Genomic DNA, 26,168 nt, shown 5'->3' with positions numbered 1-26,168 from the left:
TTTATTTTTTTCTAGATGATTATAAATCTTATCCCTTATCACCTTTTCCAACACTTTACCAACAACTGAGGTAAGGCTCACTGGTCTATAATTACCAGGGTTGTCTCTACTCCCCTTCTTGAACATGAGAACCACATTTGCTATCCTCCCGTCATCTGGCACTATTCCTGTAGACAATGACAAGTTAAAGATCAATACAAAGGCTCAGCAATCCCCCCCGCCTGGCTTCCCAGAGGATCCTAGGACAAATCCCATCCGGCCCAGGGGACTTATCTATCTTCACCCTCTGAAGGATTTCTATTACCTCTTCCTTGTGAACCTCAATCCCACCTAGTCTAGTAGCCCGTATCTCGGTATTCTCCTCGACAACATTGTCGTTTTCTAGAGTGAATACTGTTGAAAAATATTCATTTAGCGCTTCCCATATCTCCTCTGACTCCACACACAACTTACCACTACTATCCTTGATTGGCCCTAATCTTACTTTCGTCATTCTTTTATTCCTTAAATACCTATAGAAAGCCTCGGGGTTTACCCTGATCCTATCCACCAACAACCTCTCATGTCTCCTCCTAGCTCTTCTGAGCTCTCTCTTTAGGTCTTTCCTGGCTACCTTGTAGCGCTCAAGTGCCCTAACTGAGCCTTCACATCTCATCCTAACATAAGCCTTCTTCTTCCTCTTGACCAGAGATTCCACTTCCTTCGTAAACCATGGCCCCTGCGCTCTACAGCTTCCTCCCTGCCTGACAGGTATTTACTTATCTAGGACGCACAGGAGCTTTTCCTTGAAGTAAGCTCCACATTTCTAATGTGCCCATCCCCTGCAGTTTCCTTCCCCATCCTATGCTCCCTAAATCTTGCTTAATCTCATCGTAATTGCCTTTCCCCCAGCTATAACTCTTGCCCAGTGGCATACACCTATCCCTTTCCATCACTAAAGTAAACATAACAGAATTGTGATCGCTTCACCAAAGTGCTCACCTACTTCCAAATCTAACACCCTGGTTGGGCTCATTACCCAGTACCAAATCTAATGTGGCTTCGCCCCTTGTTGGCCTATCTACATACTGTGTTAGGAAGCCCTCCTGCACACACTGGACAAAAACTGACCCATCTATAGTACTCGAACTATAGTGTTCCCAGTCAGTATTTGGAAAGTTGAAGCCCCCCCTGACAACTACCCTGTCTCTCTCTCTTCTATCGAGAATCATCTTTGCTCTCCTTTCCTCTACATCTCTGGAACTATTCGGAGGCCTATAGAAAACTCCCAACAGGGTGATCTCTCCTTTCCTGTTTCTGACCTCAGCCCATACTACCTCAGTTGACGAGTCCCCAAACATCCTTTCTGCAACTGTAATACTGTCCTTGACCAACAATCCACACCTTCCCCCCTTTTTTTTTAAACCAACTTCTCTGTTCTTACTGAAACATCTAAATCCTGGAACCTGCATCAACCATTCCTGCCCCTGCTGTATCCATGTCTCCGAATGACCACAGTATCGAAGTCCCACTTACATGGGTGGTGCAGTTCCAACAACAGTCAAAGCTTGACAGGGCAAAGCAGTCTGTTTGATTGGCACCACACAGACAAGCATCCGCTCTTCCCTGCACCCCCTCCAACCTAAGCTTAGTATCATGAATGTGTGCTGTCAACAAGGTGCACTGAAAAAATCCACCAAAGATCCTTAGACAGCAGCTTCCAAACCCACAAGCACTTCCATCTAGAAGGACAAGGTCAGCAGATACTTGGGAACACAACCATTTGCAAATATATCACCCTTTACTGTTGCTGGGTCAAAATCCTGGAATTCCCTCCCTCATGGCATTGTGGCTTTGTCTACACCATATGGAGAGTGGCAGCTCACCACTATTTTCTTGAGGGCAATTTAGAACATTCAATAAATGCTGGCCATCAATGTCCTTTTATAAGTGAAAAAAATTTTTAAAAATGTTGTTGGATGGGGTAAGGCAGATTTTGTTTTATTAAAGTAAGGCATAGAGCTCTGCAGAACTTTGGTTAGGCTGCATCTAGAATACCCTGTGCAGTTCTGTGCATCCACAGTACGGATGCGTTTGCAGTGAAGTCTGCTGCAGAGGATATTGACAAGGTAGTTGCCAAGGATGGAGCATTTCAGCTTTAAAGAGAGCTGGATAATCATAGGTTGTTTTCTTTTGAGCTGAGAAGTTTGAGGGGACACCTGATAGAAGTCTATGAGGGGCATGGACGGTGTGAACGGAAAGCAGCTGGCACCCTTAGCCCAAGGGCCCAAATCAAGGGTTACACTTTTTTAAAGTGATAGGTGGGAGGTTTAGAGTGGTTTTGAGGGCAGCTGTTTTGACCCAGAGGATGCCGAGGGTCTGGATGCCTTGCCTGGGAGGATACTTGTGGCAGGTAACCTCAGAGAGTACTTGGATGAGCACTTGATGTGTTATTCACATATCAAGCCAAGTGTGAAAAAGTGGGACTAGTGGAGGTAGTATAGTTTTGGCAATACAGACTCGATAGGCTAAAGGCTTTCTTCTGTATTGTATGATTCTTTGATCTTATTGAAACACAAGGTTCTTTAGGGGGCTTGACACAGTAAAAGCTGAGAGGATGTTTCCCCTATTGGGAAAGTCTAACACCAGAGGGCATTTTTCTCAGAATAAAAGGGTGCCAATTTAGGGCTGAAATGAGAACGAATTTCTTCCTTTGGATCACCTTGCCACAAAGAGCTGTGGGGCAGAGTCCTTGTGTCTATTTAAGGTTGAGATAGATTCCCAATCAGTGGGGGAATGAAGGGTTATGAGTAAAGGTGCACTTGAGTATTAGATCAGCCGTAATCCTATTGAATGATGAAGCAGGCGCAAGTAGCGTACTTGTGCACCTGCTTCTTTTGGAGTCACGGATTGTGCTGATAATTGGTCAAACTGGTTAGACCTAAGGCACTACCCTGAGGAACTCCTAATGTTCTGGGGCTGAGATGCTTGACCTCCAACAATCGTAACCATTTTACAATTTTACTAATCTCCTTGATGGTCTATTAAGTCAAAATAATCTAGACATCACGTGCAGTCACTCATTTCTGGAATTCACCTTATTTGTCCATGTTTGGACAAAGGTTATAATGACACCAGGCGCTAATTAACCCTACTAGAACCCAGACTAAGCATTAGTGCTTGACAGTACTGTTGACAATTTGCTGATGTTTGAGTGTAGACTGGTGGATCAGTAACTGGCCGGGTTGGATTTGATCTGCTTTTTATATACATGACGTAGCTGGGCAATTTTCCACGTTGCCTATGGATACCAGTGTTGTAGAATTCTGAGGCCATTCTGAGAACATTAATTCTGATTTGTCTCCATTGATGCTGCCAGACCTACTGAACTTTTCCAGCAATTTGTTGTGGCTTGAGCAACTTGGTGAGGTGCATAGCTAGTTCTGGAGCACACATGTTCAGTGCTCTTGTCAGAATGCTGTCAGGACCCATGGCCTGCGCCTTCTGCCACTTGTTGATTTCATGCAGATTAAACCTGTCAGAAGTCTGTCCTATTTAGCTCTGTGGCACTGCTGCACGAGATAATGCAAGGATTATACAGTGGTCATTCCTTCCAGTGCTCGCCCAGACCAATGCGTCTGCAACAAACAGCCTGGTGAAAGTGATGCCAAGTTTATTTTTCATTCTTATTAGTTCCATTACCACTTTGCACAAACCTAGTTTAGCAATGATGCGCTTTATGACACACCAGAAAACTCTGTAGTGCTGCCACCAAACCACAATTGCTGGTGGGCATTGAAACATCTAATGCAGCATAGGTTCTGGTGATTAGTGCATTGTTCAAGTAGTGTTCGACATGGAGCACCGACTCAGTGACGGTGACGCAAAGAGAGCGATGGCCGAACTGTGGCTTGTAAACAGAGCAGTAGCCAAACTGCGATTGCTAAAAGTACGCACCCATATCCAGCACGCAGAAAACAACGCAGTTCTAAAGATGCTTGATTTGATTGTTTTGAATATCTTACATTTACGCCTCCATGTTCTTTATTCATTGATCAGTGGAAACACTATATCTGCATGTGTACCATATTGAGACGTGACAACTTTAGAGGTGTCTCAAGTCTAGAATTAGCCTCCCTCTTCTGGAGAAAATATCTCCAGGTTGTTGAATTTATTATTTTTAATTCGATTCAAATTGGGATCAAATTTAGAGTATTATCTGGACATTCTGTAGCCCTTCAATATTGAGAAAAGTTAGCACATTTCGTGATCTCTAACATAACTTAGGTTTTGCTAATGTTTTATGTAGGCATTGCTGTTGAGACTGATTGTCGATCTGGAGCTTTTCCACTGCAGTTTGTATTGTCGCCTTTATTGTGGTTTCATGTACTTTAGGGAAGGGAGCAGTTAAAAATCAACCATACTGATATGAGACTGGAGCCGCCTAAAAGCCAGACTTGATAAGAAAGGCATATTTTCTTCTCAAAAGGTCATCAGATAAGTTTTTGAAACAATCTTACAGAGCCACGACTATCCTAATTGAAATTTTTTAAGAGACTTTATTCAGGTTCTCAAACTGCAGGATGGGATTAGAACTCAAATCGTCTGGAGTAATAGTCTCAAAATATATCCATGACACAAATGTATTCACCAACATAAGGACTGCTTCAGGGGTGAGTTGGAATTGATTGGTGTCAGTCGATGAGCAGCAGAGGTTTTATTGGTCTCAGGATATAGTGTTGTCAGCAAGGCCAGAGTTTATTGCACAACTCTAATTCCCCTTGAAAGGGTAATGGAGAGGAGCTACTTTGAACCCCTGTACCAGTGAGATGCACTTTTGGTACACCCACAGTGCTATTAAGTGGGCAGGTTTGGGTCTCTTGCTTAGCCATAGTTAAGGAATGGCAAGAAAGGACATGTTTAAGATTGTGTGAGACTTGGAATGAAATTTACAGTTAGTGGCTCTGTTCCTGTTGTGCTTGTGCTTCCAGGTAGTGGAGTTAACAATTTCGGAAGTGCTGTGAGGGGGAAAAAGAAGCTTGGTGAATTGCTCCTGTACATCTTGTAACTGATTCACACTATTGTAATTGTTGCTGGTGGCAAGAGTGAATGTTTAATTGTCATTTTATTAATAGGATGGGCCCATCTCTGGCAAAGCCATTCACCTTGCTCATCATTCATCTTGCGACCTGTTGGATAAGTTTTGAGAGACATTGTAGTTTTGGAGACTTATTGTAGCTATTCTGTGTCGTTTTCTGCGTGCTGGACAGGAGAGTTAGCAGCTTCTCAAACAATTGAGGAAGCAGGTCAGCAGCTTAACAAAGAGAAGAATACAGAATATTGAGAAGTCTGCTTTGAGTGGATGTGGAAAAGATGTTTTAACTAATTGGAGAGATGAGGACCCGAGGTCATTGCCTAGAGTGAAGGTGCAACCCTTTAGAATTGAGATGAGGATGAAGTGCTTCAGTCAGAGTGTGGTGAATCTGTGGAACTCCTTGCTGCAGAAGGTCAAGTCATTGAGTGTATTTAAGAGTGTATTTGATTGGTAAAGGGATCAAGGGTTACAGGGAGAAGACAAGAGAATGGGATTGAGAAACATATTAGCCATGGTGGAGCAGACTCGATGAGCCTGATGGCCTAAATCTGCTTCGAGATCTTAAGTAGGACCACTCTTAGATCTTAAGAGCAGCTACTGATGCAATTAAAAACTGGGAGAAGAGAGCCTCTTTGGCTTGTTTCTTTCTGTTAGAGCTAAAGTATGACATTACAGGGTAACAGGTAGGTGATTGTTGGGCATATCTTTCATATCTCTTGACTAATTCGTTTGAATCAGGAGTTATCAGAGTTGAAGAATACATTTTTTAAAAATTAACCTTTAAAATAGTTAACTTCATATGGATAAATAAAATAGAATAGAGATGACTGCTCAGGCGATGTGTTACAGCTCTAGTACATTGTGAGGTCCACAATGGCCATGTGCTGCAAGCGTTGGCTGTGGGAGTGTTAGGAGTGAGTTTTGAGGCTTTATGAATAGCTTGGGGCTAAATTAAGAAGCACACCCACGAAGCTGGCAGTCTTCAGATTACCTGAGCCATGTGCAAATTGGCACAGGGTAAATAATATTAGAGAAGTAAATGTGTGGTTCAAATATTGGTATATAAGAAATGGGTTCCCATTGCTGGGCCATTGGCGTCACAACTGGGTAAAGAGAGGGCTGTTTGTCTCAGGCTCCACTCCCCTAATGAATCATTTAAGTAGGGCTGTCGACAGGGCTTTAAAAAATTTGTTGGGAGAAGGATTCATTTGAAGATCTACTACACAATATTGTGGCTATATTGTTTACAAGATCTCTTATTAATCCTACCTCATTAAATCTCATTATTTCATGTGTAGTTCATTACATATTAAAATTCTGCATTCTCTTTTAGGGACAGCAACTCAGAGCAATGTCCTCAACTTAAATGACAGTGTAATGACAATTACAGTGGAATGAAGAGTGAACTTTCTAAAGTGGGTTGGGAAAATGGACTAAGAGGAAAATCAATGGATGAGCAGTGGCAGGCATTTAAACGGATATTTTATAATGCTCAGCATAAATTTATTCTGGTCAAAATGAATGTCTCAATGAGAAGGATGAGCCATTGGTGGTTAACAAAGGTGGTTGAAGAAGGTATATGATCAAAACCAAAGCCATACAAGGTGTCAAAACTAGTGGTATGCTAGAGGATTGGGTTTTTGGGAACTAGCAGCAGATGACTAAAAAGCAACAAAAGAGGGAGGAAATTTATTTTGAAAGTAAATTTGTAGGAAATATTAAAACAAACAGGAAAAGTTGTTACACTTGTCATGCGTGATTTTTATCTATCTGTTGAGTGGAAAAATCAGATGGGCAAGGACAGTTGGAAGATGATTTTGTATATGAAGTATAAGGAGAGTGTAATTAAAGTAAATCTGGAGCCCATGGAGAATGCAACTCTGAAATCAATTAATGGAGAACAGGGGAAATGACCAATAATTTAATCCAGTATTTTGCATGGACCTTCGTAGTGGAGGATACTGGAAACCTCTCTAAGAAATCAGATAAGATTCCATTGGAAGGAAAAACTTTGTAACCTCTCAAATCTAATGTTGATCCTGCTTTTGTGCACCACCTATGCAACTGTAACTGTATGCCTGTCTGTCCAAATACCCTATGATCTGTATAACCCTGTATGTTATGATCTGCCTGTATTACATGCAAAACAAAACTTTTAACTGTGTTTAGGTACATGTGACTACAGTAAATCAATCAATAGCAGTCTGTGTCACAAGGGACAACGTATTTGACAAATTAAAAGGATTAAAGACAGGCAAGTCACCAGGATCTGACAGCTTGCATTCAAGAGTTTTCACACTAGTTACAGGGATAGTTGAAGCATTGGTCAAAATATTCAAGGAGATTTCCAGCGGATTGGAAAGTCACTAATTTAACACTGCTGTTCAAGAACGGAGGAAAACAGAAAGCAGGGAACTAGGCCAGTCTAACATCTGTTATTGGGAAGATGTTGCGACCAAAATTAAGGAAGAAAAAGCAGGATATCCAGAAAACCTTAACACAAACAAACAGTCAACATGGTTTTGTGAAAGGGAAACTTTTCTTCTATTCGACCCGTTCAGAGATGTTATTACACACCTCTGGAGCAGGTGGGACTTGAGCCCAGGCCTCCCAGTCCAGGGGTAGTGATGCAACCACAGCACCATAAGAGGACAAAATCATGTTTGATAAATTGGCTATAGATCTTTGAGGATATAACTAACAGAGTTGATAAAGGAGAATCTGTAGATGTGGGGTATTTGAATTTTCAGAAGACATCTAGGAGGCATTATATAAAGGTTATTGCCTATGATAAGAGCTCATGGTATTGGTATAATGTATTAGATGGTTTCAGGGTCGGTTAACAGATGGAAGACAGTCACATTAATAGGGTTTAAGGTTATGCCGCTAGTTTACCAAATGCAACTTTGCAAAGTTCTGTAAATTTGGATATAACATTTTGTTTGATCATGATTCAATCATAAATATTGTTTAATTAATGGCAAGTATTTGCTAAATTGTGCTTGTTCTTTTGTGCGGGCAGGACATATTCATGTTCATTACACGGCAGCTGAAAGGATTGGAGGATACCAAAAGTCCACAGTTCAACAGATACTTTTATTTGTTAGAGGTATGTCATTTAAACCTGTTTTAAGATTACAGAAATTAAGCCTATATGCAATATCTAGAAATAGTCAATTGTTTATGCCAAAAATTTTATTCTGAATATAGACTCACCATATTACTTAAAGGTTGTAGCTGTTCCTCGTTTAAAAGTTAGCTCTGTGACAACTCACTGAAAATCTTAACAGGCTCCTTGTAGTTAGTGGTGTTAACATAACTGTCTTCTGGAATCCCTTTGTAGTATTGAAGTAGCTTATGTCTCCAGCCTAGAAAACAAGTGTTTCAGAAAGAAACTCGTTAAAGAAAATACTAATATCACTTTAAAGTAAGTCTGGAAACTATAATCAGAGAACACAAATTTAGACCCTTAAGATTTATGCAAAGATATTGTAAGAAGAGAAGAGGTAGGAATGTTATAAAAGTTTGAAATGATCTAGCTGTTGTTTGTGAAGAAAAAATATTTGGCGTTTCAAAATGCAGTTCAGTTGCTGAGATGGGGAATCTTGAGATATTAACTTTTTGAGTTAAAATGTGTCCTCTTTTTGGCTACTGTCAATATTAAATAACTTTTGGGAACAGGTAACAATTGAGAGGGAAGCAGAGTTAATCTTTCAGATTGTTGTTTCTTCTTCTGTATATCTCATTTTAGTGTAATAGAAAGTAATGCTGTTTCATAGTATGTAAAATGTGCATGAGAAAGTTTTATGGGTGCATTTGTATTTTGGTGTATTTCACTCACTCATGCAGATTCAGAAAAAAGGGCTCTCAATTTAAAAATATCTTTCTGACCATCTGAGAAAATCAGGAGTGCTGCTTTTTATCGGTAATCAATAATGATCGTTAAAACAGACACATCTGCTCGGGTCAGTTATTTAATCTGTTGAATTTTTCTTGATAGTGACATATTCTGCCTCCTGCAGAAATATAGGTTATCGTGTGTTAAACGTTCACTGCCGTCCAATGAGGGGATGCGATGGCCTAATGATATTATCATTAGACCATTACTCCAGAGACCCAGGTAATGTTCTGGAGACCCATGGCAGGTGCTGGAATTTGAATTCAATAAAATTCTGGAATTAAGAGCCTAATGATGACTGAAACCCTTTTTCGTTGTTGGAAAAACCCATCTGGTTTGCTAACATCCTTTGGGAGGGAAATCAGCCGCCCTTTCCCAGTTTGCCCTAAATGTGACTTGCAACCTACAGTACTGTGGTTGACTCTCAATTGCCCTTTGTGCAATTTGGGATGGGCAGTTAAGTACTGGCCTGACCAGTGATGTCCACGCCCCATGACTGAATTTCAAAAAACTGTTTTTAATGTTTTAGCTCTCATCAGCTCTTGGCATGCTTTACATTGTTATGTACTAGACAAACCCCTCAAAATATACTCAGGAGATAGTTCAGATCCTAACTGTTTCTTACTTTAAAGGTGTGGAACCGCATTAGCCGTTCTTGAGTCCTCTGGCCCTTCTCCGTGGCCAGAGAGAAATTAAATTTTAATGAACAGACATTGCTGTTTACTGCTATAAGATCATAAGACATGGTGTAGAAATGGGCTATGCAGCCCTTTATATATGCTCTGCCATTCAATGAGATCATATTCCAACAGGTTTATTTGAAAAACGAGCTAACACCTGAAGGAGGAGTAAAACTCCGAAAACTTGTGTTTTCAAATAAACCTGTTGGACTGTAACCTGGTGTCGAGTCACTTCTGACCTTGCCCACCCAAGTCCAACCTAATTATCTTCATCTCCTTCTTGCATTTTCCTACAGCCATTGATTTCTTTACCAATTAAAAATTGATCTGCCTCAGCCTTGATTATATTTAATATCAGAGCCTTGACAGCCGCCTTCAGTAAAAAGTTCTGTGGACTCCACTACCCTTTAAGAAAGAAATTCCTTCTCATCTCTATCATAAATGAGCGAACTCTTACGCAGTAATTATACCCTCTGGTCTGAGACTGTTCCACAAGGAAAAACCACATTTCCAGATCTACTGTGCCAAATCCCCTAAGAATCTTGGATATGTCATTAAGGTCAACTCTCGTTATAAATTCTGCTAAGTACAGGCCAATCTGCTCAAACTGTCTGCATAAGCTGGCCTCATACTGTTTATCAGCCCACTGGATCTTCTCTCATAGAGTTATTGAGATGTACAGCATGGAAACAGACTCTTCAGTCCAATTCGTCCATGCTCACCAGATATCCGAATTTAGTCTAGTCCTGTTTGCCAGCATTTGACCCATATCCCTCTAAATCCTTCCTATTCATGTATGCATCCAGCTGCCTTTTTAAATGTTGTAATTATACCAGCCTCCTCCACTTCCTCTGGCAGCTTATTCCATACATGCACCATTCTATGCAGAAAATCATTGCCCCTTAAGTCCCTTAAAATCTTTCCCCTCTCACCTTGGACCTATGCCCTCTAGTTTTGGACTCCCCTACCCCAGTGAAAATACCTTGTCCATTTACCCCGATCCATGCCCCTCATGATTTTAGAAATGTCTATAAAGTCATTCTTCCGGCTCCAATGCTCCAAGGAAAATAGCCCCAGCATATTCAACCTCTCCCCATAGCTCAAATCCTCCAACTCTGGCAACATCCTTGTAAATCTTTTCTGACCCCTTCCAAGTTTCACAACGTCCTTCGTATAACAGAGAGACCAGAATTGCACATAGTATTCCAAAAGTGGCCTAGCTACAATGTGATCTCCCAACTCCGATACTCACTGCACTGACCAATAAAGAAAAGTATGCCAAATGTCGCTTTCGCTGTCCAATCTACCTACCGCTCCAATTTCAAGGCACTATAAACCTGCACTCCAGGGTCTCTTTGTTCAGCAACAATCCCCAGCACCTTACCATTAAGTATACAAGTCCTGCCCTGATTTGCCTTTCCTAAATGCAGCGCTTCCCATTTATCTAAATTAAACTTTGTCTGCCACTCCTTGGCCCATCGGCCCATCCGACCAAGATCCCATTCGACTCTGAGGTAGCCTTCTTCACTGTCCACTACACCTCCAATTTTGGTATAATCTGCAAACTTACTAACCATACCTCCTATGTTCACATCAAAATCATTTATATAAATGATAAAAAGCAGTGGTCCCAGCACCAATCCTCGTGGGATGCCACTAGTCAGAGACCTCCAGTTTGAAAAACAGCTTTCCACCACCACCCTCTGTCTTCTCCCTTTGAGCCAGTTTTGTTCCCAAATGCTTAGTTCCCCCTCTATTCCATGTGATTTAATCTTGCTAAGCCATTTACCATGAGGAGCTTTGTTGAATGCCTTATTGAAGCCTGTAAAGATCATGTCCAATGCTCTGCCCTCATCAATCCTCTTCATTACTTCAAGAAACTCAATCGAGTTAGTGAGACATGATTTCCCACCCACAAAGCCATGTTGATTATCCCTAAACAGTCCTTGCCTTTCTAAATCCATGTAAATCCTGTCCCTCCGGATTCCCTCCAACAACTTGCCCACCACTGATGCCAGTGGTCACTGGTCTGTCATTCCCTGGCTTTTCCTTAGCAATTTTGTTAAATAGTAGCACCAGGTTAATGAATCTCCTGTCTTCTGGCATCTCACCTGTGGCTATCGATGATACAGATATCTCAGCAAGGGGCCCAGCAATCACTTTCCTAGCTTCCCATGAGGTTCTACGGTACACCTGATGAGGGCTTGGGGATTTATCCACCTTTTATGCAATTTGAGATGTCTAGCACCACCACGTCGGTAACATGGGCATTTTTTGATGCCGCTATTTATTTCGCAACGTTATGTATCTTCCATATTCTTCTCCACAGTAAAACTGATGCACAATACTCATTTAACATCTCTCCCATCTCCTGCAGTTCCCCACACAGTTGGTCGAATGATCTTTAAGGGGCCTTATTCTCTTCCTAGTTACTGTTTATAAAATCCCTTTCAATTTTCCTTAACCCTATTGCCAAAGCTGTCTCATCCTGTTTTTGCCCTCCTAATTTCCCCCTTAAGTATACTTCGACTGCCTTTATACTGTTGTAAGTCTTCACTGAATTCTTGCTGTCTCTACCTGACGTAGGCTTCCTTTGTTTTGACCAAAACCTGAATTTCTCTAGTCATCCAGATTTCGCTACACCTACTGGCCTTGCCTTTCACCCTAACAGGAACATACTGTAACTGGACTCTTATTATCTAATTTTTTGAAGGCTGTCATTTTCCAGCTGTCCCTTTATCTTCGAATATCGTCCCCAATCACCTTTTGAAAGTCTTTTCCCAGGTGTACCAGTCACAGACTGATCTCTTGCCTCACTGTTGCTGTGGATCCCACCCCAACCTCCCAAGCAGCCCTAGCAAATCTCCCCGCCAGTATATTAGTTCCCATCTAATTCGGATGGAATCTGTCCTCATGCATGTCACGTCTACCCCAGCAGAGATTCCCATGATCAAAAACGTGAATCCTTCTCCTCGGCCACACGCTCATCTGTTCTGTCCTACTTTTCCTACTCTCATTTGCTCATAGCGTCGGTTGTAATCCAGATATTACTACCCTTGAGGACTTCTTTTTTAAATTCCGGCCTAACTTCCTATGTTCTCTCCTCAGAATCTCATCCTTTTCTCTTCTTGTGTTGTTAGTTCCAATGTGCACAACAACCTCCTGCTAGTCCCTCTCCCTTTGAGAATATGCTGCACCCTCTAAGATTTCCTCAATCCTGGCACCAGGGAATCAACATTCCATTCTGATTTCTCACTGTTGACTGCAGAAGCATCTGTCTGTGCCTCTGAGTAGAGAGTCCTCTACCTCAATTGATCACTTGGAACCTGATGTAACCCTCATTACATTCAAGCCAGTCTCAGTACTAGAAATCTGGCTGTCCATGCTACATTGCCCTGAAAGTCCATTACCCACTACGTTTTCCAGAGTAGCATACTTGGTTGAGATAGGGATAGCCATTAGCCCATAGGATGTTCCTGCAAGACCTGCCTCCCTCTCCCACCTTTCCTTGAGGTACCTGATCTACCTGACTGTATCTGCGGTTTTTCTCCATTCCTAAAACATCACACCCCCTAGCTTCTGTAAATTCCTTATTGCCTTTAACTACTGCTCCAGCTGATCAGTAACATGGAAACTCTCCCTCCTGTCCCACATCTGACAGAAAGAGCACTTCACTATACTAAAGGCCATCTTTGTACCTTAATAATCTACAGACCCAGAAAATAACATAGTTACTGCTCTAAAAAAAAATGCTGCAGGCTAACTTAGTACCTGTGTTTTATATTTTTAAAGTTTTATTGAGATCTGTCTCAATGAAACATAAAATCAAAAAAAAACCCACTCTACTCACTAATGTACATTTCCAAAATAGAGCAGTAAGGTTATACTTAAAAACTATCCACTTAGCTGCTCCCCTGCTGCGAGCTCTCCCACATGGGTTTCTCTAAGGTCAGCTGTGAATTCCACCATCTGTTAATTTTTCTTAGATGCACTCCGATGTCCAGAGATACTTGAAATCGAACAACAAAAGCAGTAGCTGTGCAGATTCACTGTCAGACATCAATGTAGGTTTCTTTCTCATTTAAATTGCTTTCCATGTGGTCCCTGCCTTTTTCTCTCTTCCTCCTTATTAATGTGCTGCTGCATTGATCTTGTTTTTCCCTGACTGCCTTCAACTGATCTTGCCTTAGAGAAGAGGCAGAAAACTGTTCACTTTTCGAGCTGTGATCTGGCTAGTGCTTTGTATAGTTTTATATAGTTTCCTGTTTTTATACTTGATTTCTTTTGAAATAAAAGTCAACATTGCATTTGCCTTCCTTTTTTCTGCTTGAATGCTAGTTTATGTGATTCATTCATAAGGACTCCCAAATTCCTCTTTTCTGTAGCTTTCTGTCTTTCTCCATTGAAATAATATTCAGCTCCTGTTCTTCCTGCCAAAGTGCATAAGCTCACATTTCCTTACATTATATTCTACCTGCCAAGTTTTTGCCTGTCACTTCATCTGCCTATATCTGTTTGCACACTCTTTGTGATATCCTCATCACTTGCCTCCTCTATTTTTGTGTCATCTGCAAACATGGCTATAGTACATTTGCTTCCCTCATCGAAGTCAATAATATCTACTGTAAATAGTTATGACCCCAGCACTGATCCCTGTGGTATTCAACTAGTTACAAGTTGCCATCCTGAAAGTGCCCTCCCTTAACCTAACTTGTATTAGTTAGCCAGTTTTTTAATTCATTCTAATATACTACTTTTGACACCATGGCCTCTTACTTTATGTAGTCTTATATATGGTGCCTTATCAAATGCCCTCTGAAATCAAAATATCTTGTGTCCACTGCTTTCCCCTTACAGATTAATCCTCACTTGGAGCGGCAGGGGTTTATTAAGAACAGTTAAACAATGAATATGTTAAGGAGTGACCATGCCTGATCAGCTTGATTTTTTTTTTCCCTTCGAAATTTTCGATCAGGTGTGTAGATGAGAGCAATGCATTCAACATAGCCTACTTGGAATTCAGCAAGGCATTTGATAAAGTCCTGCACAGGGGACCAATAGTGAAGGTAAGGGCCCATGGGATGCAAGGAAATTTGACTAGTTGGATCCAGAATTTGCTGAGTGGCAGGAAACAGAGGTGATGGTCAAGGGATTTTTTTTGACTGGAAGCTTGTGTCCATTGAGATTACCCAGCATCAATGTTGGGGCCCTTCTTTTGTGGCGTATGTGAGTGATTTGGACGTCAATGTGGGAACATTGATCAGGTTTGAGATTGAGAGAGAGAACGTGATTGAAATGTGCAAAATTTTAAGGGCATAGTCAAGGTACACAGAAATAATCTTTTTCCTTTGATGGAAGATCTGTGACCAGGGGCATAGGTAGAAGGTAAAGTGTGGGAGGTTTTCATGGGATGAGGAAAAATCCTTTCACCCAGAAGGTGGTGGGAATCTGGAACTTAGTACCCGTAAGGTATGTAGAGGCAGAAACCCTTTTACTAAGTATTTAGATGTACAGTTATGATGTCAAGACATAGAAGGCAGCTGTCCAAATGCTGGAACATGGGATTAGAATAGTTGGGTGACTGTTTTGACCAGCACATACTCAATGAGCTGAAGGCACTTTTCTCTATGCTGTAGACCTTTGTAACTCTATCCTGCCTGATAACCAAACACTGAACTTAAGTGCAATTGTCGAGCATGATTTTCCCTTCATGCAGCTATGTTGACTTTGCTTGATCATACTATGTATTTCTAAATGCTGTGCTATTCTGTCATTTATAATAGACTCTGAACATTTTCCCAGTGACAGATGTTGGGCTAACTGGGTAACTGTTTTGTCCCTTTCCCTTCTTAAATAAAGATATTATATTGGCAGTTTCAGACGTCTGGGACATTTCCATACTGTAAGGATTCTTGGAATATCACTGCTGGTGTACCACTAAATGCATGCACGTCCTTCAATATCCTAGGATACATCCCATCAGGTTCAGGGGACTTGTCAATTTTTGGCACCATTAGATCTCCTTGTACTTTTTCTCTCGTGAGGATTATTTTATTTATTTCTTCTCTTTCTCTGCTCCTTGCTTATTTAGTTATTTGAAATGCTACTTCAAGACTGATGCAAAGTATTTGTCCAATTCCTTTGCCGTTCCCTGGTTCCCCATTAATATTTTGCGAAGCTCATTCCCTGAGGGATCTATGAGGTTGTAGATTTGCTTGCAGCGCTGGTGTGTTTGAATGCAAACGTTTCGTCACCCTGCAGCGTCGTCAGTACGTCTCCAGTAAAGTGTTGGTGTCCTGTCTTGCTTGTTGTTTATGTGGCTAGGTTTGCTGGGGTGGTTGGCATCACTTCTGGTTCTCTTTTTCAGTGGTTTGTATTATTGGGTCGAGGTCAATGTGTTTGTTGATGGAGTTCCTCTAGGAATTCCCTAGCATGTCTCTGTGGCATGTGATATTATGGATGTGTTGTCCCAGTTGAACTTATGTCCTCTTTTGATCCTGTGTATTGAGACCAGTGAAAATTGATCGTGTCTGGTGGCTAGTTGGAGTTCACGTATCCCTATTGTCAGTTTTCTTCCAGTTTGGCCTATGTAATGTTTCTTACAGTCCTTGTATGGTATTTTTGTTTATTATGTTATTTTTATTGGTTGTGGGTATGGGATCCTTTACGTTAGTCAGTAGCTGTCGCAGGGTTGTTGTTGGTTTGTGGGCTTCCTGATACCTAGGGTCTGAGTCATCTTGTGGTAATTTCTGATATATCTCTTATGTTGCAGTAGAGTGATTTGAGTGTGTTGTGTCCTGCTGTGGTCTGTCATGGTGGATTGTGCTTTTGGGTATCCATTCCATTTTAAAAACTGTATATAAATGCTCTGCGCAATTCCGGGTTGTGGCAACCACACCAACATCCATAAACGGAGCTGCATCAGGACATTGTTCAAACAAGCCACAACACAATGAAGTTTGCAGCTCGTCAACATTGTCAAGCACATGCCTATTTTTAAATTGTCTGCCAACTTCTTAATCATATGCCCTTTATTTGTGATCAAACGATTGATATGTTTAAATATGATAGAATGCAGGGTACCTATAAATAATGAGCCCTGTGGAACCCAACTGGACAACATTCCTGTCTCGCATCAGTTATTACCCATTGCTCATTGCTTCTTGCCTCAGTGTCACTTTTAGATCTCAGTTGTCAATTTGTCTTAAGCCCATGGCTGTTTGGTTTCACAGCTAATTTGTTATCCTGGGCGTTTATCAAAAGCCTTGCAGAAATCCATGGACTACATCAAATCCATTGCCCACTTTGTTACCCCCTCGAAGAATTCCATCAAGTTAATCAGAAAGAAGACTAAGAGAAGATAGTAAGAACTGCAGATGCTGTTTCCCTTTTCTGAAGAAGGGTCTACGCCCGAAACGTCAGCTTTCCTGCTCCTCTGATGCAGCTTGGCCTGTTGAGTTCATACAACTCTACACCATGTTTTCTCTTAAACAGATCTATGTTAACTGTTTAATATATCAGTGTTTTATGAATATAGATTTATCCTGTCCTCTCAACTTTTTCAGTTGCTTTGCCTGTTTCAGAGTTAGACGGGTATACCTCTAATTTCACAGTCTCCCTGTTTTTTTTCTCTTTCAGTCCTCCCAACCCCATGCCTGTAACCAGACAGGATTGGAAAAAGATGATCAGATATAGCTTCTATATATTTGCTATTTCTTCTGGTGGTGGTCTGAAGACTTCATTGTGTCCTTTTTACAGCCTAATGCTGCTCACCTATCTGAGAACCAATCAAGAAGGCCTTTGTTGTCAATAACTAGTTATAGGTCTGCAGACCAATCATCTGTTTGTTCCACCCAGAGCTCTATTTCTACGCAATCCCTTGGCTGCAGCTTATTTGCCACTCTTTAACCAATGTTTGAACAAGAAGTTGTGTAAATGATGTTTGCAATGAGTGGGTGTCAGATTATTTACTTTTAAACATGCGACAAATCTCCAGCAATACTTGTTTTTTAAAGCATTTGTTTTCTCATTTTAGTCCACAATTAAAAATAGGGAATGGTAAAAGAAGCCTTTTCAGCCTTAACCTTAGATATATTTCATGCAGTTGTGCGGTTTTATCCACTTACAAATATTTTAAACTGTTTAATGCCTCCTCTCTCTCGATTTTATTTAATAATATCACATTCTTCCCTGATTGCAGTGTGAGAGTTATACAGCACGAAAACAGACCCATCGATTCAAACTAGTTCATGTCCCCAAACTAAGCTCGTCTCACTTGTCTGCATTTCACCCATATCACTCCAAGCCATTCCTAATCATCATCTTATCCAAATGTCTTTTAAACATTGTAGCTGTACCCTCATCTACCACTTCCACTTGTAATCCATTCCGCACACTCTCTGTTTACAAAGATCCCCCTCCTTTTTAATTTTTCTTCCCTCACCTTAAAAATATGGCCCCTAGTTTTGAACTGCCCCCACCTTAGGAAAAAGACCACAGCTATTCACCTTTTATCTGTGTCCTTCATAGCTTTATGAAACTCTACAATTGTACCCCGCAACCTCCTATACTCGCGTGAAAACAGTTCCATTCTGTCCACCCTATTTTTATGACTCAAACCCTCCATTTCTGGCAACATTCTGGTAATTCTTTTCTGAACCCTACAACAATCCTTCCTATAACAGGGCGACCACAAAATACTCCAGAAGTGGCCTCACCTGTACAATCTCAACCTGATGTCCCAAATCCTGTAGTCAGAGGCCTGAGCAATGAAGGCAAGCGTGTTAAGTGCCTTCTTAACCACTCTGTCTATCTGTGATGCAAATTTCAAAGAATTATGTTCCTGAGCCCCTAAGTGCCTCTGTTCTGCAACACCACCTAAAGCCCTACTTTTAATTGTATAAGTTCTGCCTTTGTTTGTTTTCCCAAAATGAAATACCTCACATTTATCCAAATTAAACTCCATTTGTTACTCCTCAGCCCATTTGTCCCAACTGATCAAGATCTCTTTGTAATCTTAGATAACCTTGTTTACTGTCCACTCTACCACTAATTTTGGTGTCATCTGGAAAGTTACTAACGATGCCTCCTATATTCTCACCCAAATCATTTATATAAATGACAAACAAAAGTGGACCCAGTACCAATTCCCATGGAACATCACTAGTCTCAGGCTCCCAGTCTTGGAAAAAACCCTCTATCACCATCCTTTGTCTCCTACCATCCAGTCAATTTTGTATGCAATTGGTAAGCTCACCGTGAATCCCATGTGATCTAACTGTACTAATTACTCTACCGTGCGGAATCTTGTCAAAGGCTTTACTAAAATCCAAGTAACAATGTCTACTGCTCTGCCTTCATAAATCATTTTGGTTGCTTCTTCAACTTGATCAAGTTTGTGAGACACAATTTCCCTCACACAAAATCCCCTCATAGTGCCTGGGACCTAAATTCTACCTTTCAGAATCACCTCCCAAGTAGTGTCTCTCATTTGTGAAAACTGGTGCAAAGTATTAAATAAGAATGTTCCAATATCCGTCAGAAAACAGCTTATCCTTATGGTTCCTAAGAGCCATTTTTCAGGCTATATGTGTTGTTATCCTCCATTTTTTTATGTATTTAGAAAAAAAACTTTGAGTTTTGATGTGTTTCATAAATTTTCAACATTACTAAATATTTTTAGATATTAGTTCAAGTAACAGTGAATACTATTTTTTGCTTTTGTTTACGTAAAGTTTGCTGAATTGTAATCACAGCTCTCATTATCTGTAGTTTGAAGACAATTGAGCAATGTCTGTAAGGCTCATTCATGTGTGAGTTCTTCATTCACATCGTTTTTGTCTAAGAGTCAGTACTTAATTCAAAACAATCATACAAAACGATTAAATACACTTGGCCATTGTAGCCCTGAGTTTCAGAACTGAGCCATACTGTGAGTCGCATTTTTAAAGTGTGATTGATTTTATATTTCAACATTTGCTTTGTTTACTTAAAAATATTTGGGACCCCAAATATTTATAATTTGTTTTCTTCATACTGATTATTTTGAAGCTATGTTTACTGCAGATACTGAATTAACAAGTAAGGAAATCAAGGGTAAAAGGGGAAAAGCAGGAAAGTAGAGTTGTGTATAATCAGATCAACCATAATTTCATTGGTGGAGCAGACATGATGGTCTGAGTGGCGTATTCCTGCTCTTATATCTTATGCGCTTTTAATTCTTGATAATAGTAAACTTAGTACATAATTTTGCTCCACAGAATTTGGCGTGGGTCAAGTCATATAACATCTGTTTTGAGCTTGAAGATTGTAATGAGATTTTTATACAGCTCTTCAGGACACTGTTCTCAGTCATTAAGTAAGTATTTTTTTTAAACTCCCAATATATTTTGTTACATCATATTGCCTTCCAAAAGTTAAAACAGGGGGAAGTTGTTTACTTCCTCTTTTTTTCTAGCCGTACTTAACGATGAACCCTATATGCCTTACATTCAGTATATAAATATGATAGACAGGACTCTGCCCAGAGAATTATTTGATTGGGCGTTTTGTTCCCAGATTGCTGTTTATGTTTGTATTGTCCTTTTGCTTAGTCTAAGTTCTCTGAGGACAGACTAAAAATGAGAGTTGGCATTTTCCAGCTTGTTTCACTGGGCATAGACTGGGCTGAAATTCAAATGCTGTTTTTTAAATTGACTTCTGCCTCCCATTATCATGGTTTTTCAGTTTACCTCTGTGTAACCATGATAATTTTCAGGAAGTGATTATTTGTAGATTAACAAAAGAACTGAAATAGAACTTCCCCTTGAATATCGCAGCATGTCTGCTATATTTAAATTGGTCACCTTTCATAGTATGCTGTCAAATAGCCATGACATTTATCTAGTTTGTATTCATTTATCATTAAATTAATCTTAGTCACTGAAGAATTCTATTCACCTCCCATTTAATTTTTTGTGATGCATTTCACTTGTGTTCAAATATTGTCACAAAATAAAAACTAGTGCTGAATAATGCGCTTTTTGACAATTAGAGGTGATATCAATCTGCAAACTGGAGAAATAAATTATCTCTACTTAACCTGGTGCAATTTCTGGTCCCAGGTTTAGTTTGTTACTGTTTCTCCAGAACGTGATTTCTGAAGTTATTATTGTACATTTTTCTGCTTATTGTAAATTAGAATTAAATACATTGCGTTGAATCAATCTTTTGATTATATTTGTGGTGAGGGGGATCAGGAAAGGTGGTCAAATGTTTATGTTCAGTGGTAATAAGATTGTAAAAATTCAAACATAAGAATGTGCATAGGCTTAGGATATTTGTAGAGTATAAAAAGTAGCAGGAAAGTAGAAGCCTCAGTCGGATCAGCCATATCCTTATCAAGTAGTGGCGTAGGCTCGAAGGGCTAAGCAGACTAATTAATTAACATGTTTGTAAATGGCAACCCTGAGTTTTTTTCCCCAAATATTATTCCAAAATCACAACAACTATAGGAGTCGCAGAGTCTGTTGTCAAGGGGTGCATTAGTAGCCCTTTTTGCAGAATGATGAATACCACTTTTTACTGTAGGAGGTAGTTCTGTGATCAGTAATGATTTGAACATATTTTTATCTTAGCAACAGCCACAATCAGAAGGTTCAGATGCACATGTTGGATTTGATGAGTTCTATCATCATGGAAGGAGATGGAGTAACACAGGACCTACTGGACTCCATTCTTATCAACCTTATTCCTGCACACAAGGTATTTGATTTTGAATGGAATATTTTGATGGGAAACCAAATTATCTGAAGTAGAAATAAACATTTGGGAAGTGTTTAAATTGCAGTTGCCCTGAACTGCAGTTTTCTCACCTCTTGCCTGGACATCATCTTGCTGTTGCCTGTTGTTCACCAGATTTGCCTCCCAATGATTGATAGTTCTCAACAACTATTCTGTCTCCTGCCTTTTCATTGAATCCAGTTTTTACAAGCGTTTGAGATGTTTCTTGGGGTTTTAAAACACATTTTAAGAATAAACTAATTAACTTCTTAATAACAGGAAATCTTCTGTGAAATCATTTTAAAATCAAAGCAATTACACTGATCCAAGAACATTTGACCATCTACCATAATTTCATACTGTGGCCGCCTTTTGCATCTTTATAATGTAACGAGCCGATCTGCTTTTTCTCTGTGAAGTTTCATGCTGAGCTGCACCTTTAGCTTCGTTATTATTGTGCTTGTAGTACTTCTTTTTAAAAAGAAACCTAGTTTCTGTGATTATCAGTACCGTCATATTAGAATGCTTCAGGGATTCAAATACTACTTCATTTCACTGAATTCTTCTTCAAACATACCAAGTCAAATTAGGTTATTTGTGTCCGGTCAGAACCATATCTGACTTGAAGATATTTTTCATAAGAGACTAAGGTGATATCCAATGTCTATTTTGCAGGATACTATCAAATTTCAAACATGGAAGGTAAATTATAAAATAGCATTCAGATAACTTGATATGCAAGAGATGTTTAAAAAGTAATGTAACCATAGTCCCAGAGCATCACAGGGCTGCAGTCTCATCCAAGAGAGACGACTAGTGGTGGTTTACCTGAGGGTCACCATGCCTTAGGCATGGGGAGAGGTTGAGAAGAGGAGCCCTTCGTGGTAGCATTAGTTGGTGCAGGAATTGAACCGCACTGTTGGCCTCAGTCTGCTTTACAAACCAGCCATCCAGCCAACTGAGCTAATCATTCCCTGAAAGATAGATTACAGGAGGAAGGGAAAGTTCGAGGAATGCAATATATTTTACAGTTGCAGGTTTCTGAGAAAGAATGTTGATGTGGTCGTACTGTAAGTCTTCCTTCTTTCTACATCCATAATGTGAAAGCAGTGTTTTTGGAGCTAAGAAGGGGGGAAGAAAGGAAGGAAGCAGTGGGATGTTAGAGGTGCCAGTAATCAGAAATCACAAAAGAGAGTCTTTTTCTAGCAGACCTGTGTTCACATATGCAAATCCCCAGTGGTGGAACAGCTGTATTCTTGAAACTAAGAAGCAGAGCACTGTGTAAGTTGCAAGTAGGAAGATGGAACAAAGTGGCTATTCATGTGTATGTGTATGTGTAAGCCAGTAAATCAGTTCAGTGCTACAATTCACAATGCTGTTACTCGAGGATTTACAATTAGATGTTGGAGTTCAGTCACCTTGTTATTCATCTGCGTGGTTGTGAATGTTGACTCGATATTTTTGAAATTATAGTCTCCTAAAGAAACAAAACTCGGTCTTACCACATTTTTCAAAGCAGTGAAACACTTTCAAGGAGTATGATAGATTAGAGCTATTATGAACCCAGAAAAATCCTGTACACCATAAGGCATTTGGAGTGCTTCATTTGGTTTATATTTTATCACCAATTTGGCGTTTCTTCAAGGGGTTTCAGGTATTCTGTTGTTATTTATGTTTGAAGATTTTCTTGTATATGTAGATTTCTTTTCCTGCAGATGAGAACCTTGTGACAATGAGGAGTGATAATGGGAACTGCAGATGCTGGAGAATCCAAGATAACAAAGTGTGGAGCTGGATGAACACAGCAGGCCAAGCATCATCTCAGGAGCACAAAAGCTGGCATTTTGGGTCTAGGCCCGAAACGTCAACTTTTGTGCTCCTGAGATGCTGCTTGCCCTGCTGTGTTCATCCAGCTCCACACTTTGTTATCTGTGACAATGAGGAGTGCTGGGTTGGGTGTAGGAAAGCAAATGAGGGGAGAGGAGCTGTTTAATGCACAGAATATGTTGAAGTAAAGATACTTTGCTTTCTGCTGGGAATTTCAGGCTTCAAGGATTGACCAGTTAGGCCACAGCCGCAATATTCAATAAAGACCTGTGAAATATAATTCCTCAGGTATTGTAGCAGGCCATGTCCAAATGCAGCAAGACCTGAACAGTATCCAGGCTTAGGCTGATGACTGGCAAGTAATTTTCACATTACCTAAGCACCAGACAGTTATATCTAAGAAGAGAATCGCTGAATCTCCCACTGTTAACATTTTGGGGGCTTTCAGTTATCAGACGTTGAACTGGACTAGTCAGCTAAACACTAGCTGTAAGATAATGGGAAAGATCAAAGGCTAGGAATTGTGTAGTGAGTAAGCTTCTGTCTCCTAGTGCTTTTCAACCAAGTGGTCAGAAATGTGATAGAATACACTCAACCTTGCCTAGATGGCTAAAGATTCAACCGAGCAGAGAGAAAGGAGACAGCAACAGGATCATAGAATCCCTGCAGTAAAGAAATAGGCCATTTAGCCAAACAAGTCCACACCAACTGTCTGAAGAGCTTCCAACCTGGACTCCATCCCCTACCTTTTCCCTGTAACCCTGCATTTTCCATGGCTAATTGACCTAACCTACACATCTTTGATTACTATGGGCAATTTAGCATGGCCACTCCTCCTAAACTGCACATCTTTGGATTGTGGGAGGAAACTTGGAGCATCCAGAGGAAACCAACGCAGGCATGGGTAGAATGTGTAAACTCCATACACACCCGAGGCTGGAATTGAACCTGGATCCCTGGTGCTGTGTGGCAGCAGTACCAGCCACTGAGCCACCGTGCCGCCCTTTGAAGGCCACGATCAGAGGAACAGCAGCGAGGGGAGAGTCAGTAACAGGTTAAATTTGAGGGCAAGAATAGTGAGGTACAGCGAGAGAGGAGACCTAGCTTAATATATTTTTTCTAATCAACTTGTTCAGCGATGTTATTACGGTTGTGAAGTAGGGTGGAGTACTTGTGGATTGGGAGGCAGGAAGTTAGAATTTGGTATTTGTTAAATGCTGGGTGGGGGAGCATTTTGTCGTCCTTTTAAAAGATTGTGCTTTTTTGTGCTTGGAGATTTAAACAAAATGTCCGTGAGGAAGTTGAAAATACATAGAGAGTAGAACCATGTAATCCATACAATGTGGAAACAGTCCCTTTGACCCAACAAATCCACACCCACCCTCAACATCCCACCCAGGCCCATCCACCTAATCAGTACTTCCCTGAACACTATGGACAATTTAGTATGACCAATTCACCTAGCCTGCACATCTTTGGACTTGTGGGAGGAAACCTACGCAGACAAGGGGAGAATGTGCAAACTCCACACAAACAGTCACCCAAGGGTGGAACTGAACCCGGGTCCCTGGCGCTGTAAGGCAACAGTGCTAACCACTGAGCCACCATGCCTCCCCAAATGCCATACTCGAATTGGAACAGTTGTATCAAAAGCAGTTTTGTTTTATGACCAAGACAACAAGTTTTGAATTTAGCCAATCGATTTGAACCAGGCATTTAGATACCAAGAAACAAATTTAAATCTGATGGTTTAGACAACAAAGGACCAATCCTACTTCAAGATATCAATAGGTCATCAAGGGTATGCAAGAAGAGGGTAGTTGGACAAAGACAGAAGAACAAATTGCTATCTGCAAGAGATAACAGCTCTCAGTTCTTAATTGCTGGCTGTCTCAGTCTTTTCTAAGTTGTAGAGAAAGCACCATTTAAATCAAACATACCTATGGCATAGTTAGTTAATATTCCTGACAGAAGAAGCAACAGAGAAGGCATTCCTGGTAGAATATACGATGGAGAAGGAACAGAGCATTCCAGGAGATGTGAACTGTCTGTAATTTCGAGAGACTAAATTCTATACATTTTACTTTTATAAAAAGTGCGACGACTATTTTTATTGGAACAGCATGCCATTAGATGCTCGTTTTATTCGCAAATAGTTAGTTATTAGGCATTTATTTGCTTTGCTAATAGTTTAATTAATTTGTTCACTTTTAGATAAATAAATTGTTAATTGTTGAGTTTAAAGTGAGTGTCAGAGAATTATTTTATTTGACCACTGAAAGTGGCTGAAAGGCAGGTTACACCACTTTTCACACTCCTCTTACTGACTATGGGGTGTTTTGGTTTTAGTTCACAGAGGGGAGGGTCAGTCTGCACCTCATAGCATTATTTGCCTCTGGAGTAGGTAGAACTGGAACCTGGACCTCCCAGTCCAAGGGTAAGGACATTACCACTATGCCACAAGAGAGACCTAGTTTAATTTGCTTTTCTTTATTCATTTATGGGATAAAGGCGTCGCTGTCCAGGCAGCATTTATTGTCCATCCCCATTGCCCAGAGGGCTGTTCAGAGTCAACCACATTGCTATGAGCTCGCTGATGGGGTCAACCTTTGTTTAAAGACGGTAGCTCAGTGGTTAGCACTGCAGCCTCACAGCACCAGGGACCCGGGTTCGATTCCAGCCTCGGGCAACTGTCTGTGCGGAGTTTGCACATTCTCCCCGTGTCTGCGTGGGTTTCCTTCGGGTGCTCCGGTTTCCTCCCAAAGTCCAAAGATATACAGGCTAGGTGGAATGGCCATGCTAAATTGCCCGCCGTGTTCAGGGGTGTGTGGGTTATAAGGGGATGGGTCTGGGTGGGATGCTCCCAAGGGCGGTGTGGACTTGCTGGGCCAAAGGGCCTGTTTCCGCACTGTAGGGAATCTAATCTATG

At 40.6% G+C, this 26,168-nt stretch overlaps 1 protein-coding gene across 10 annotated transcripts in view; it reads left to right on the top strand.

Moving 5' to 3' along the window:
• pds5a (PDS5 cohesin associated factor A) overlaps nt 1-26,168 on the top strand; it is a 237,414-nt gene that overhangs the window by 55,400 nt on the left and 155,846 nt on the right. For all 10 annotated transcript variants that reach the window (XM_048542485.2, XM_048542549.2, XM_048542541.2 and 7 more), the window contains exons 4-6: nt 8,097-8,183; nt 19,912-20,009; nt 21,268-21,394. In XM_048542485.2, coding sequence (XP_048398442.1) covers nt 8,097-8,183; nt 19,912-20,009; nt 21,268-21,394 — 312 coding nt within the window. The remainder of the gene's footprint in view (nt 1-8,096; nt 8,184-19,911; nt 20,010-21,267; nt 21,395-26,168) is intronic.

This window comes from Stegostoma tigrinum, chromosome 1 (genome assembly GCF_030684315.1).
Source record: "Stegostoma tigrinum isolate sSteTig4 chromosome 1, sSteTig4.hap1, whole genome shotgun sequence".
Lineage (NCBI taxonomy): Eukaryota > Metazoa > Chordata > Chondrichthyes > Orectolobiformes > Stegostomatidae > Stegostoma > Stegostoma tigrinum.
The sequence above is the reverse complement of the archived record's forward strand: the minus strand, read 5'-3'. Positions and strand labels throughout refer to the sequence as shown.